Source organism: Coffea eugenioides, chromosome 8, assembly GCF_003713205.1.
Source record: "Coffea eugenioides isolate CCC68of chromosome 8, Ceug_1.0, whole genome shotgun sequence".
NCBI classification, from domain to species: Eukaryota; Viridiplantae; Streptophyta; class Magnoliopsida; order Gentianales; family Rubiaceae; genus Coffea; species Coffea eugenioides.
In genome coordinates, this window is record NC_040042.1 from 6,001,484 (window position 1) to 6,015,324 (window position 13,841).

At 37.9% G+C, this 13,841-nt stretch overlaps 1 protein-coding gene across 1 annotated transcript; it reads right to left on the reverse strand.

Moving 5' to 3' along the window:
* Positions 1-1,034: 1,034 nt before the first annotated feature.
* Positions 1,035-3,317, reverse strand: LOC113780069. Its single transcript, XM_027325889.1, has 4 exons — positions 3,102-3,317; positions 1,673-2,987; positions 1,470-1,558; positions 1,035-1,256 (listed from the first exon to the last, which is right to left on the reverse strand). The coding sequence occupies exons 1-4, from the start codon at positions 3,315-3,317 to the stop codon at positions 1,035-1,037; spliced, it is 1,842 nt and encodes a 613-aa protein (XP_027181690.1).
* Between the last annotated feature and the right edge of the window lie 10,524 nt (positions 3,318-13,841).

The window sequence follows — 13,841 nt, forward strand, 5'->3', positions numbered from 1 at the left end:
GATGGACGCTGTACGCGTGAGCTGTTGGGCGGCGCGCGCACGGTCTGCGCGCCTGGCTGCTGCAGCTCTGCTGGTGGTGAGGCGCGGCTGGGCAGAGGGGTTGCGCGAGGCTGCTGGAGCTCGCGTGGACTGGCTGCCTGCGACGTGAGCGCGCGAGTGAGGCTGCTGCCCGCTGTTGCTGTGCGCGATGGCAGAGAGAACGCGCGAGGCTGACGGCGGAGCTCGCGCGCGGCGTGCGCGCGGCGTGCTGTGCGCGCAGGAAGGAGACGCAGCGGCGGACTGGCGGCGACCTGGTGCGCCTGGCTGGTCAGCGGTGTGCGGCAATGGTAGTGGCGGCAGGCGGCAGGCGGCGGGCTGATCTCAGAGGGGGAGAAAGGAAGTGACGAACAGCGAGGCGAGGTGCGGTGGCGGCGGGCGGCGAGGAGCGGCGGCGGGCCAAGCAAAAGAAAGAAAAGAAGAAAAAAAAGAAAAGGAAGAAGAAAGAAGAAAGAAAGAAAAAGGAAGAAAAGAAGAAGTAGGGTTACGGTTTTTTCTTTTTTTTTTTTTTTTTTTAGCGTGACCACCTAGCGTGGGCACGCTCAACTGCTATAGAGTCCGCAGATTCTGAACAAAAGTTTCTTTCTCTCTGGCGTGACCATTTGGCGTGGGCACGCCTAACTGCCATAGAGCCCGCAGAACCTGATCGAAAATTTCCTCTGTCAGGCGTGACCACCTGGCGTGGGCACGTCTAACTGCCATAGAGTTCGCAGAACCTGATCGAAAATTTCTTCCATCAGGCGTGACCACTTGGCGTGGGCACGTCTAACTGCTATGGAGTCCGCAGAACCTGAACGAAAATTCCTTCCCCTCAAGCGTGACCACCTGACGTGGGCACGCTTAACTACTAATTTCATGCCACCAAACATCAAACTATTAATTGACACTAACACTTAACTAAAACTTCAAAAATGCATGAAAACTGAAACAAATAGTCTTGGGTTGCCTCCCAAGTAGCGCCTTTCTTTAATGTCTTTGGCTAGACATAGCACCACTCTTTAGTCTGGATGTAATTGAATTTTTCTTGTAATTGGTGGCCTTCCTCCAGGATCCACGTGGCCATTGAGTGCAACCTTTTCCCTAAATTTTCTCTCCATTTTCACCTCGTGAATTGCTTTCATCCTATAGGACTTGTTCGCAGCAACCTTGAATTTACCCCTACAAGCAAACTTAGAAAATTCTTGCACAGAGGGATTAGTGGCATAGATAGCAAACACAGACTGAGAGTTAACAGGATGTTTCATTGTATCAAAGATATTAAAGTGGACTATTTCTCCATCAAATTCCATCGTGAGAGTACCCTTACTAACATCAATTTTAGTCTGGGCAGTACTCAAAAATGGTCTTCCTAATATAATGGGTGATGGATTTGGGGCACTTCTATCATCCATGTAAAGCACATAAAAATCAGCAGGAAAAATTAATCCATCTACTTGCACTAAAACATTCTCAATTATCCCATCCGGATAAGCACATGTACGATCAGCCAATTGAATTATTATCCCCGTTTCTTTTAATGGTCCTAAATTTAGAGAATCATAGATTGACTTAGGCATCACATTAATAGAAGCTCCTAAATCTATCATGGCATTTTTGATACTAGAATGTCCAATTTTACAGGGAATAGTAAACATACCTGGATCCCCGCATTTGGGTGGAAGTTTCCTTTGAAGTACAGCTGATACATTCTCTCCTACCATCACTCTCTCATCACCCCTTAGCTTTCTTTTGTTAATGCACAAGTCTTTTAAGAACTTTGCGTATTTGGGTACCTGCTTGATCACGTCCAATAGGGGGATGTTTACTTGAACTTTGCGGAACACATCCAGGATTTCTTTTTCCCTTTCTACCTTTATTGTCTTCTCCAGCCTGCAAGGAAAAGGAGGTAAGTTAGATTTAATAGTGGGCGGAGAAGTGAAGGTTACCTTAGGATCCTTGCGAATACGCCCTTCCTCTTCGATTTCCTTTTCTATCTCCTCCTCACTTTTGCTTTTTGAACTTTCCACTTTAGGCCCTTCCAGTTCCTTGCCACTCCTCAGTGTCATGGCACTTACATTCCTGGGATTTATCTCGGGTTGAGATGGCAATTTTCCATGAACGTGGGACTCCAGGCGATTGATGGCAGTTGCCAATTGGTTTATTCGAGCATCCATATCTTTCATGCCTGATCTGGTCTCCTGCTGGAACTGTCTAGTCTCTTGCTGGATCTGGGAGGTAGTAGTAGCCAGACTTTTGACGATATCCTCCAAAGAACTCCCTGTGTTGGAGGATGAAAGTTGGGGTTTCGGTTGCCATGGTTGCTGAAACCCTGGTGGACGATTTGAGAGTGAATTTTGCGGTCGATTCCCATAGCTGAAATTGGGATGGTCTCTCCAACCGGTGTTGTATGTGTTGGAATACGGGTCATACTGCCTGCGGGGCGCGGGCACGCCTCCGGCCATATTTACCTGTTCCGCCCCGTCCTCTTGCAGAATGGGGCACGAATCCGTGCAGTGGTCCATGCTAGTACAGATTCCACACACCTTCGCTCGCGGTGTGTCTCTCATGGCCAATTGCCTGACAGCAGACGTCAACTCTGACAGTTGCTGCTGGATGGATGACGTCTCTGCCTCATTGACTCTACGGGTAGGATTGCTCTCACGGGAGCCGAACTGCTGAGAGTTTTCTGCCATGGCTTCAATAAGGTCCCATGCTTCCCTCGGTGTCTTGTTCGCCAGGGCTCCTCCACTTGCAGCATCAATAATACTCCTGTCAGTTGACTGGAGTCCCTCATAGAAGTATTGGATCAACAGTTGTTCACTAATCTGATGCTGTGGGCATCTAGCGCACAACTTGTTGAACCTTTCCCAAAAATCGTACAATGACTCCCCGGAGTACTGCTTGATGCTGCAAATCTCCTTCCTCAAACTTGCAGCCCGGGATGCGGGGAAAAATTTCTCCAGGAATTTCTTCTTCAATTGTGCCCACGTGGTGATACTACCTGCAGGTAGGTAGTATAGCCAATCCTTCGCTGCATCCTTGAGAGAGAAGGGGAAGGCTCTCAGTCTTATTTGCTCCTCAGTGACCCCAGGAGGTTTCATGCTAGAGCACACTACTTCGAATTCCTTGACATGTTTGTGGGGTTCTTCACCAGAAAGACCATGGAACGAAGGCAAGAGCTGAATCAACCCCGATTTCAGCTCGAAAGAAGTATTTTCAGCCAGAGTTGGGAACGTGATGCACAAGGGCTGATGAGTCAGGTCTGGGGTAGCCAGCTCCCTTAATGTCTGGGTGTTGGCCATGCTCAATTCGTTTTCTACTGGCTCGTTTGCAGAAAGTAAATGCCCTTCTTTTTGTCTCTTGGTCTCTTGCCTTCGCCTACGCGCTGCCTTCTCGACCTCAGGATCGTATACCAAGTCACCTGTGCGAGAAGAACGGGGCATAAACTAGCAAAGATACCAAGAAAAAGGAAAAATAAAATAAAACAAAATAAAACTGAATTTAAAAAGAAGCAAATAATTCAAACGCCAGTCCCCGGCAACGGCGCCAAAAATTGACAGGTGCCGAACCTGTGCAATAATAATAAATAAATCCTAACTACCACTTGAAACAGTTAGTAATCAATTCGAGTACTGGAGCAGGGACTCTAGGTGTGCAATGGGTTACTTGATTCACCCTGTTCCCGAAGAGTTTGCTTAATCCGATATACCTGAATTAATTGTTTAACTGAACTCCCTAACTAGTAGACAGTGGTAAGCAGGGTCGTCTCCTCAGGGACTGGAGAGATATTTGTTTCTTTTCAAATCAAGATTAATGGGGGGGGTTCTGATATCAAAAGCCAACTGAACAAATTAAATGCAGAAAGTAATTAATTAAAAGAAATAACTGAGAGAAAACTCTAGCCAAGGGTATACTTCAGAAATGGTTCATGCACTGATCATTGATGCAAAAATAATTCCAACACTTATTAATAGATTGGTTATAGTTGTCTCGCACGCGCTAAACAACCAACCCTTCCTTAATTTATCGATAGCTAAGGTACGACCGTTAGCTATTTCTCTAACCCAAAAACAACCCTAGGTACGACCGTAGGATTTAATTTCTAGATTGCATTAGCAATTAGAAAGACCCAATCCTGACTAACAAACACGCTACGAGGGTTCATTCAAGCCATATCAAATATTCCCCTGACACAAATCCAATTGTGCCAGTTGCTACTGGAATAGAAGTAACGAACAATTACGGATTCAATCACCCCTATATAGCAAAATAGCCTATATGAACAATTAATTATTGCGCACTAATCAATCACACATAAGGCTATAACACTTAGAAACAGGAAATATATAAATATTAATAAATGGAGGAAATAGTTAAAATAAATTCGATCTCACAGTAATTTCTGAACCAAATCGTCAGTGATCCCCTTGACTAGAATTGGAGAATTAGCTCCTCATAATTAGAGTACAGGCCATGCGGCAAAGCTGGAGGAAGCCGTCAATTCTTTAATCTAGGCAAACGGAAGACTTGACCTTCGTTCACTTCGGTCAACCGAAGAGAGAAAAGAACGACAATGGATTACGATTGCTTCAATTTCCTTCGGTCAAAGCCAGAATGAAAAGCAATGACCAAAGTCCACGATTGCGGCTCTCTTTAACTTCTCTCTTCTCTCACGCAAGAAAACACACGAGAGATTGGAAGATTGTAATTGTTTTTCACTTCTCAATTTGGTCAAAGAACAATGAATAGTTCATAGAATCCCCAAAGTCAACAAAAGGTGCTAATGTCTCCTGCTCCCTCTACAAAGCTGCGGCTGTCTAGTCTCCTTCCAGAGCCCAGGAAAAAACCAAAACAAAGAGAAAAAGAACTCTCCCTCTAACCTAAGCCGCGCGAGAGATAAATAGTATCCCCAATAGCCGGGAATTGTTACTTGTCCAAAATTGCAGCCAGACTCCCTAGAAATATATTAAAATAAAATCTATTACAATTAGGTTTCTTCAGCTTCTCAAGCGGACCCCACAGCGACAAATCTTCTAAGTTTTGATTTTAAGTACTTTTCAGCGTCCTTTCCTGCAATTAGCATCAAAACAAAATATCAGTAGAATCCACCCAATTAATGAAAGTATTTAGTCAATTAGTTGTGCAATAATGCCCAAAATACCCACTAAAATGCATCCTATCACAGAGTCGCGGATCTTCTACATAGCTGAAGCAAGAATCCAAAAACTTCATTGAACTCCAATAGCAACTTGTGACTAAACGTGTGTGATGCACAGTTGGTTGAGACTTCTAAAATAAAAGACTATCCAAGAACATTAGAGCATGGAAAAATAATTGCAAACATATGTTTCAAAAAGAAACTAAAACAGACTTCAATTTCGATGAAAAAAAATCTCTTGATCCTTGACCATTTGGTTTTTCCACAGTTCTATACATGTTTAAGGCTCTTAATTGGTCCGGGGCTTTAGTGGAATAATTGAGTGATGTTTGTGAAGGCATTTTTGTACACGGCATTTGTAGGCAAAAGTCAATTGTCTATAGAGATTTATGAGTGACATACCTGACAACTATGTTGAAGAAGATTTCCTTTCAAATGGAATAAAACAACTATGGATTTGTTTAAATAATTGTATTAAATATGACTTGATAATAATTCTTTGAATCTCCGATTAGATTGAAACATACAGCTGATAGACTTTCTTTGTACTTTGCAATTGTACAGACATCATTGGTAGGTAATAACTTAAACTTTTGATTAGAAAATAATAATTTCATTAGTCTTCAACGAAATCACACATTATTTACCTCACTGAACGAAAATAATAATATGCCAGAATGCGAGGATACTCCCTCCACTGAACTACCTAACCGATGCCTCCCCCAAATGGTTGACTATATTTACCTCACCTTTAATATGCCAGAATGGGAATATCTTTTCAGTCAGAATACCTTTCCACTTGAAATGATCTGATGAAGAAATCTGACTTGAAATGATCTGATGAAGAAAATCTTCAGATTTCTTCATCAGAATAGGACAGTCTACTTCTAATATTTGGCATAATCAAATTTCAGTACCAAATCACGTGGTTTATGAAGTAGAAATTTTTCTATTTCCATGAAGAAACCAAACAGGAGTATTGTTCTATTTTATTAAAAATGCAAATGTAAATACACAAAGGTTAACAAACAGCCCCTTAATTTCAACTGGAAACGATAATATTTAGTGAAATAAGCCTTCATTTGCCAGTTTTGGTTTTCATTTATTTTCGTTTCATATTTTTATGCTTTTATTTCTTTTGATATTTATTTGTTTCTTAATGTGTAGATATTGCAATACTCGGACACTAATTTAGTAGTCAAACTTGGCTCTGAAGAATTTTTTCTATGCATTCTCTCCCCTTTGCTTGGAACTAACATAAAAAGTGCACATATTCAACCTTTACTCTTCACACGGACAACAAATTCCTAATGGCAATTATTGATTTTCTGAAAGTATTTACAAATATTCCCTTGCCAACAGCTTTCTACAAATTGGTGTCCTTATTGATCTATCAATTTGAGGAGTAAAGAGAATAAGAAAAATCAAGGTAGATAACTCTCTTTAAAGCATGAATTGGGTTATGAACAGCTGGACATTGATTGTTGTGACTGAGAGGCTTTGGTTATACTTTTGTTAAGATACTGCAAATATTGGTACAACTTCAAAGCATTTAAAGAGTGGAAATGTTAAGATTTGTATCTACAACTAAGCACTATATATTACATTTTTTTCCATCTCATGTCATTTGGCTCTATTTTAACCTGAATAAGCTCATTCTTGATTGCTTGCAGTCCACTGAGGATATCTGAATTTCTGCAGAGCATGAAATACCAATCGGAAACATCGATAGGTAGCATTCCTCCTAACTGATGCTGCTGCCTTTGCTTGTTTTGGTGATTATGCCTGGTATGGATTCTGCTTCCATTGAGATCTTTGGATCAACAATTTCCATTACCTGATGGGAAAGAGCCGTCTTAACATAACTATGGAGACTAAAATCTTCTGTGAACATGCTGTCAGTAGGCATTTTCCCTGTAAACAATTCAAGCAATAGAATTCCATATTCTGCAATTTCAAGTTCCAGAGGACGGACAAGAATTATTAGCTGAAATGCCGAAGGGATTCAAATGTCGAATAATTGTGTACATCTTGGACATTCTAATTGGAAAATTGAACTTGCAATTGTTGTAACACAGGAAATCAGATAATGCTTAGATACTACTGTTCTCCATATCGGTTTAACAACAATCCAGGGTCATTCTCCTTTGAAAATTTTTTTTGGGTCCTTGTTAGGTATGAAGTCGTCATTCTTTAGTATTTATTTGCCTACTGCTTTTGTTCGGTAGGAAGTCGTTGTTCTTTGTGTGTGTATATACCTTTTCCCTATCTCATGTGACGGAGATACAATGGCGGCAATTGCCCTCACTGACTCCATCAAAATATATGACTTACATATACAAATTCATATCTTTGTCCCCATAATTACGTAATATTGCCCCCACTATCCTTCAATAAGATATTTAGTTGTATTTCTTAAAGGTATTGAATTAACATTATTCTTTATTTATCACTTTATCCATATGAAGTAGATTCATTAAAAATCATAGACACCCATTTCACTTCTCGTAGTTAAATAAAAACCCATCAACAAAGACTCAACTTTACATTTATTCTTCTTTCCTTCTTTTCCAATTTGGAACTCTACACACAAATCCATTAGAAAAGTTGCCATCATTTTTTATTTCTCCACACAATGAAATTCACAAAAATTGCCAGTTCTCTAATTATTTCACCTTTACAAATAGAAAAAATTTATTACAAAATTGATTAAAAAAATGGGTATATATATATATATATATGGTGTGTAATAGAGATGTGCACTTGCGTGTAATTTTGTGCTTTTTATGTTTAATTTTTATGTGATTGAAACTAATGACAATTTCTAATAGCTTTGGAGTGGGGATTATCCTTTTCAATTTCCTTAGCTGATTAATTCTATTTGTATCTCTTGTATATAATATAGGTTTTTCTCATGTACTTGAGAGCTTTTTCTCATGTAAAAAATGTTATTACTCAAATTAATATAAAATTTTACATTTTTGCGTAAACAACTGTCTCCAAATCTAACTTTTTATAGAACATAGAGATTTTGAATTCTAATTTCCCTACCCCTTTCTTACTTTTTAAAATCCCAGTCTGTTGATTTTCTTAGCATATTCTGATGGCCGGCAACTGCCGGAGCAACTGCCGAAGCGATTATTTGTTCTGCCAGCGCGATTTTTCTCAAAATGCCCAAGTTGCCCTTCATTAATCAATCCCTTTGCCTTTAACGTTTCGTCTAACTTTTCGTTCTGCCGGAGTAACTTGCATGACTGTGTTCTGCTGACCATAGTAAGACAATGGATCGGTCACATTGAAATTCAGAATGTTAAATTTTAATGAACCAGAATATCTGTGGGTCTTTTTAGATGTAAAGTTTGAAACAAACGATACAAAAGGATGTTTCAGTGATTAATCCGTTCCGAATTTTGCAGCTCCAACTGTAATCCACTGGTAGATTATACGAAAGCAATCTTCATGTTACAAGCAATATAAAAGACAACACCAACCCAATTGAAAACCTTGATAAATCAAACCCGAACTGAAAGTTTCTTTTCTTTTTTTAATTGGACCAATTTATAAATTTTGTAGATAAATTTTTGCTCTGCTTTGTGTTCTGTGATCACCAGCACTATCAAATAAACCACAAACAAAGTAACTATTGACAAAAAATAAATCAAGCATATTTAGAAATTTAGTAGTTTTAGAAATGTTTTTATTTAGTAACTAGATTAGAATTAATGCCAAAATTGGTTTAGAAAATTGAGTTATGTTGTGTTTTAATTAAACTAAGTTTATTGAAGTAAAGTCTAATAAGGATTTGTTAGCTTCTTTCCTTTATATAGGCCTTATGGCTGAAGGTTCAATTGAGCAATCCCAAATTATGCCAAATTATTGATTGTGATTGTTACTGCAAGTGGGCCAAGAAATTCAAGTAGGGGAAAAAAAGGTTATTTGTGAAGGTACACAAATTATTTTCAAGTTGCCATGGAAAGAGAATTTATCAATAGTACAAAAATTAAAATTTTACACACACTAAGTATGTATGATGAAAAATTAGAATGGGAGCCAGTAGTGGAGAAATATCTCAAAGGATGTGATTTGGATAATATTCTTAAAATAAATCCTTTCTGTGGTTTGTTAAAAGAAAATAAGAAAAAAGAAGGCAAAGTTATTTTTCAAAATTATGCAGAAATCCATGATTATGCAGAATATTATATGAGAGTCCTTGTTGACTCTCAATCACTTGAATGGTTTTGGTTAGATCTCTATGGAACTTGATTATGAGTCCAATCCTAAGTTTGACATAGGAAGTTGGTTTGACAGAAGATATGTTTATTGGTATGTGAGAGATTTTTGAAAATTTTGATATAGTTAAAAATTATGATTTGCATACATTATTTTAGGTAACTGAGGAAGATGAATTTGTCAGTGAATGTTTTGATTTGAATGAAAACGTGCATGAAAATATCTACGGAGTGGATGACTCTATTGAAAAATTTTGTGGCAAAGAGAAAGGCATGAACTATTGTTTGGAAATTGTATGGAAGGTTATCATGGATATGGAGGCTCTAATGATGAATGGCCAATTTGAATGAATTTTTCGGTTAAGCAAGCTTAGCTACCGAATTGTGTGCAAAGTACAAGCATGTCCTACTTTGGCTCGTAAAAAATAAATTGAAATTGCATGTGAGTATTATTGCTATAGAGGCTACAAAGGCAATTCAAACTCATCATGGCATGAAGGCAATGTTGAAAAGTTTGATTTAAGAGAGCCACTGTTGAGAAAAAATTAACCAAACATATTTAGAAATTTAGCTTTTTTACGAGTATATTTTTTATTTGGTAATTATATTAGAATTGATGTCACTGTTAGTTTAGGAAATTGAGTTAAGTTCTGTTTTAATTAAAATAAGTTTATGATAGTAAAGTCTAATAAGGATTTGTTAGTTTCCTTCCTCTATATATGACCTTATAGCCGAAGGTTCAATTGAACGATCCCATGTCACAATGGTCACAGCAAAGATACATTTCCGTTGAAATATGATACAAATTTTCAGAAATGTACTTATATAAAGGACCAATAGGGTGCCAGTAGTCATACCAGAAATATGTATCAGCACCACTTCCAATCAAATGTCTAATGAAAGGCTGAGCTTCTTCCCTTAACAAATTTTTCTCCATACCCAAGAACCATTAACAGGAATCTTTGCTGCCCAAAAGGAACACCCTTTCAAGCTGTTGGTTTGAACCCCTTTAACCCAAAGAGTATCCTTTTTACAGCAAACATGCCATATTTGCTTCATGATTAGACATTTGTTCCATAGTTCTAAATCAAACAGGCCCAATCCTCCCTCCTTCTTAGGCATCCATGTATCAGTCCACTTATTTTGCACACTGATGAGTTCTAATCTCACCAGCCCATAAAAAGGAAGTTAGCATACTACAAAGTACAAACCTTCTTGATGACATATTTGGGAAGAATAAAAGCCCTAGACCAAAAAACCTGAATCGCATTTAAGATAGATTTTATCAATTGTAATCCACCTCCATAAGAAAATTTTTTACTAGCCCAACTATGAATTCCTTGTTCTATCTTATTTAAAATAGGTTGACGAATATATAAATCTGGGTCTAGTAGATATCAATAGCAAGCCCAAATACCTAACAGGGAGTGAGCCTAAAGGCATCTGCAGTGGATTGCAAAGCTGAATCTATATGCTCATTCACACCAGCGACATATATCTGACTAAGGCTGCAAACGAATCGAGCCGCTCGCGAGCTCGAGCTCAGAATATTAAGCTCGTTAGCTCGCGAGCCGGCTCGCGAGCTTGGGTATATATATATATATTTTTTATTTTTATTTTTATTTAATAATAAAATTACGTATATTATATATATATATTTTTTATTTTTATAGTAAAATTACTTATATATCCTTAATATTTTATTATTTATTAAGAAAAAAATTATTTTATTTATTTTTTAAAAAATAAAATAATTATTTTTTATTTTTTTTCGAGCTCGAGCTCGGCTCGACTTGATTCGAGTCGAGCTCGAGCTCGAAATTTGCCGGCTCGTCGAGCTCGAGCACGAGCTCGAGCTTGGTAAAATTTAGTCGAGACTCGACTCGATTAGCTCAAAACTCGATTCGATTGGGCTCGTTTGCAGCCCTATATCTGACACTTATGTGGGTTTGGTTTGAGGCTGGACATTTGACCAAATTCATGCAAGGTTTTCTGAATCAACTGAAATGATCTCCTTGTAGCAGCAGTAAGTATAAAAAGTTCATCAGTAAAAGATAAATGGGATGGGATATTTTCAGTTCTTGACACTTGGGTGATAGTTGAATCCATTCTTATTGATAGGTTACAATTTTATCATTTATTTTATTATTAATTTTTCCTATTTCCTGATATGGATTAATTGTTAGATTCTACTCATTTTTGATATTTTGCATTTGTTTCAGGGAGTAGAACGAAAATATCATAACAAATGCCAATTTGACAGTCATTAGGAAGGAGTTCAAGTAGCAAGCGTCCAAAGGCATTTTTGGAATATCAAGACGCGACCCTTTTTGGTAATTTGTAGAAGAGGGCAGCGGACTCAGAGCCTTGGATTCATGGGGAGCTGCCGCACAGAGCAAGAAAGTTTAGTTAGTAATTAGATAGGAAATAGAAATAGTAGAGAACTAGCACTACCTTTAATCTTTGCGCTTTTGACTTTTGCTTCTTTGGCTTTTTGGTAGTAGTTCTCTTCCGTGTGTCAGGAGCCATAGGAAGACTAGTAATTACTTTTCTGTAGCTTGCTTTTTCTCAGTGAGTCGGACGAATTGAATTTTCCCAATTCTTGGAAACGATGGCCGCAATTGTTGCTGCAATTTTGTGTGGGTCTTTCTTATTCGAGATGAACTAAATCTCCTTTTTTAGTCAAGAAATAACGGAGGCTTTGATTCACTTAAAAATTGTGAGATCGATTTAATTTTATCTTTTCCTTTTCTTTATTCGTATTCGCATATTCTCTGATTACAGTGCTTATGATTATTCAATTAATTGATTGTTTTGGATCCAGATAATTAGTTGATTGGGTAATTTATTGTCAATTGGGGCATTAAATCCGTAATTGTTTAATTACCCTGAAATAATGACAGCTGGCATGATTGGGTTTGTGTCAGGGAAATACGCGGGCTAATCTAAAATAACCTTGGTAGTGCGTTATTTGGTTAGAATAGGGCTCCTCTAATACATAAAACAGTTGGGGAATTAAATCTTACGGGTGTACCTAAGATTATTTCTCAATTAGAGCAGTGATTAACGGGCGTACCTTAATCACCGACACAGTAAGGGGGGGTTGACTGTCATCGCTTGTTTGACAGTTATAACCTATTTATTGATAAATAATTGGAATTGCCTTTGTATCGATGATCAATTAAGTGAACCATTGTTGAAGTTATTTCTTGGCTAGACCTTTAGTTACCATTAATTTGATTTTAGTGAATTGTTATTTAATTTTTAGTTAGTTAATTGATTTTAGTGAATTTTTTTTAAAAATATTTTATTTTATTGATTGGAAACAGAGAAGTACATGCTACAAGGAAACGATAAAGTACATAATTTCAGCAAACTGCTCAGTCAAGGCACCTATCCAGGTTGCCACCGCAGGGAAGGGAGTTCTCGGCTGTCTAAGTATACCGTAGCTTGCACTAAATGAATTGATTTTAGTGAATTGCTTTAATTGTCATCTGTTATATAAAAATACCCCCTTGTTACTGTGAATTTCAAAAGAGATAAATATCCTCAATCCCTGTGGATTTGACCCTACTTATCACTATCTACAGAAATTACCTTTAATTGGAGCAGGTTTTTATTATTTCACAGGCTTGACAACTTGTCAATTTTTGGCGCCATTGCCGGGGACTGGTGCCTGATTAATTTGTTTCTTTTTTAGTTCATCTTGTTTTCTTTCTCTTTTTTTTTCTCTTATTTTTTTTATATATAATTTATGGCTGCTAACATTCCGCATTTTGGTGATAGACTGGATTTTATTTCTAGAAGGAATTATGAGACTCATGCTTTTTCTAATGATCAATTGACTATTGCAAATTGTGAAAGTTATTTTGCCTCATATCATTCAACCGACATATATCCCACATTTCAAGATGGCCTAAGTGCTCCAATCGATATTTTCGGAGATTTTTCATCTCAATATCAAACGTGGTATGATCCTTTTTCAAACGGGTATGATCAAGGATGGTGGGATGATTCCAATTTTAATTATGCGACCAGACCAATGGATTTTCAACAGCAAGAGTCTCAACAACCATCATCCATGTCAAGTATGTCTCTTCAAAAAATGATTGAATTATTCGCTACTAATACATATCGATTTCATCAGGAGACACAAGCGAGAATTAGTAACCTGGCGGATCAAGTGCATCTATTGGCATCCAGGGTAACGCAATTAGCTTTTGAGATTTGTGAAGAATTACCCTCACATACCAACATTGACCTTAAAGAAGATGAGAGTGTAATTATTCGGACAAATGACATGGAACTGCAAGAGTTTCAAGAAAACGGATCTAAAGATGCAGTTGAAAAGGAAGTTGATGTGCAAGAAATGAGACCTCAATATCAACTCGTTCAAGTAAATGAATTCAGTGAACAATCTCTAAATGCGGTGATATTTT

What these genes read in the sequence shown, in the direction of transcription:
- LOC113780069 (XM_027325889.1), bottom strand. Translation starts at nt 3,317, where the DNA reads ATGGCCAACACCCAGACATTAAGGGAGCTGGCTACCCCAGACCTGACT. An exon ending in ACCCAAATGCGGGGATCCAG is followed by an intron (nt 1,559 to 1,672) that starts GTATGTTTACTA and finishes CTCTAAATTTAG; the next exon opens with GACCATTAAAAGAAACGGGG. An exon ending in TTGAGAATGTTTTAGTGCAA is followed by an intron (nt 1,257 to 1,469) that starts GTAGATGGATTA and finishes GTTAACTCTCAG; the next exon opens with TCTGTGTTTGCTATCTATGC.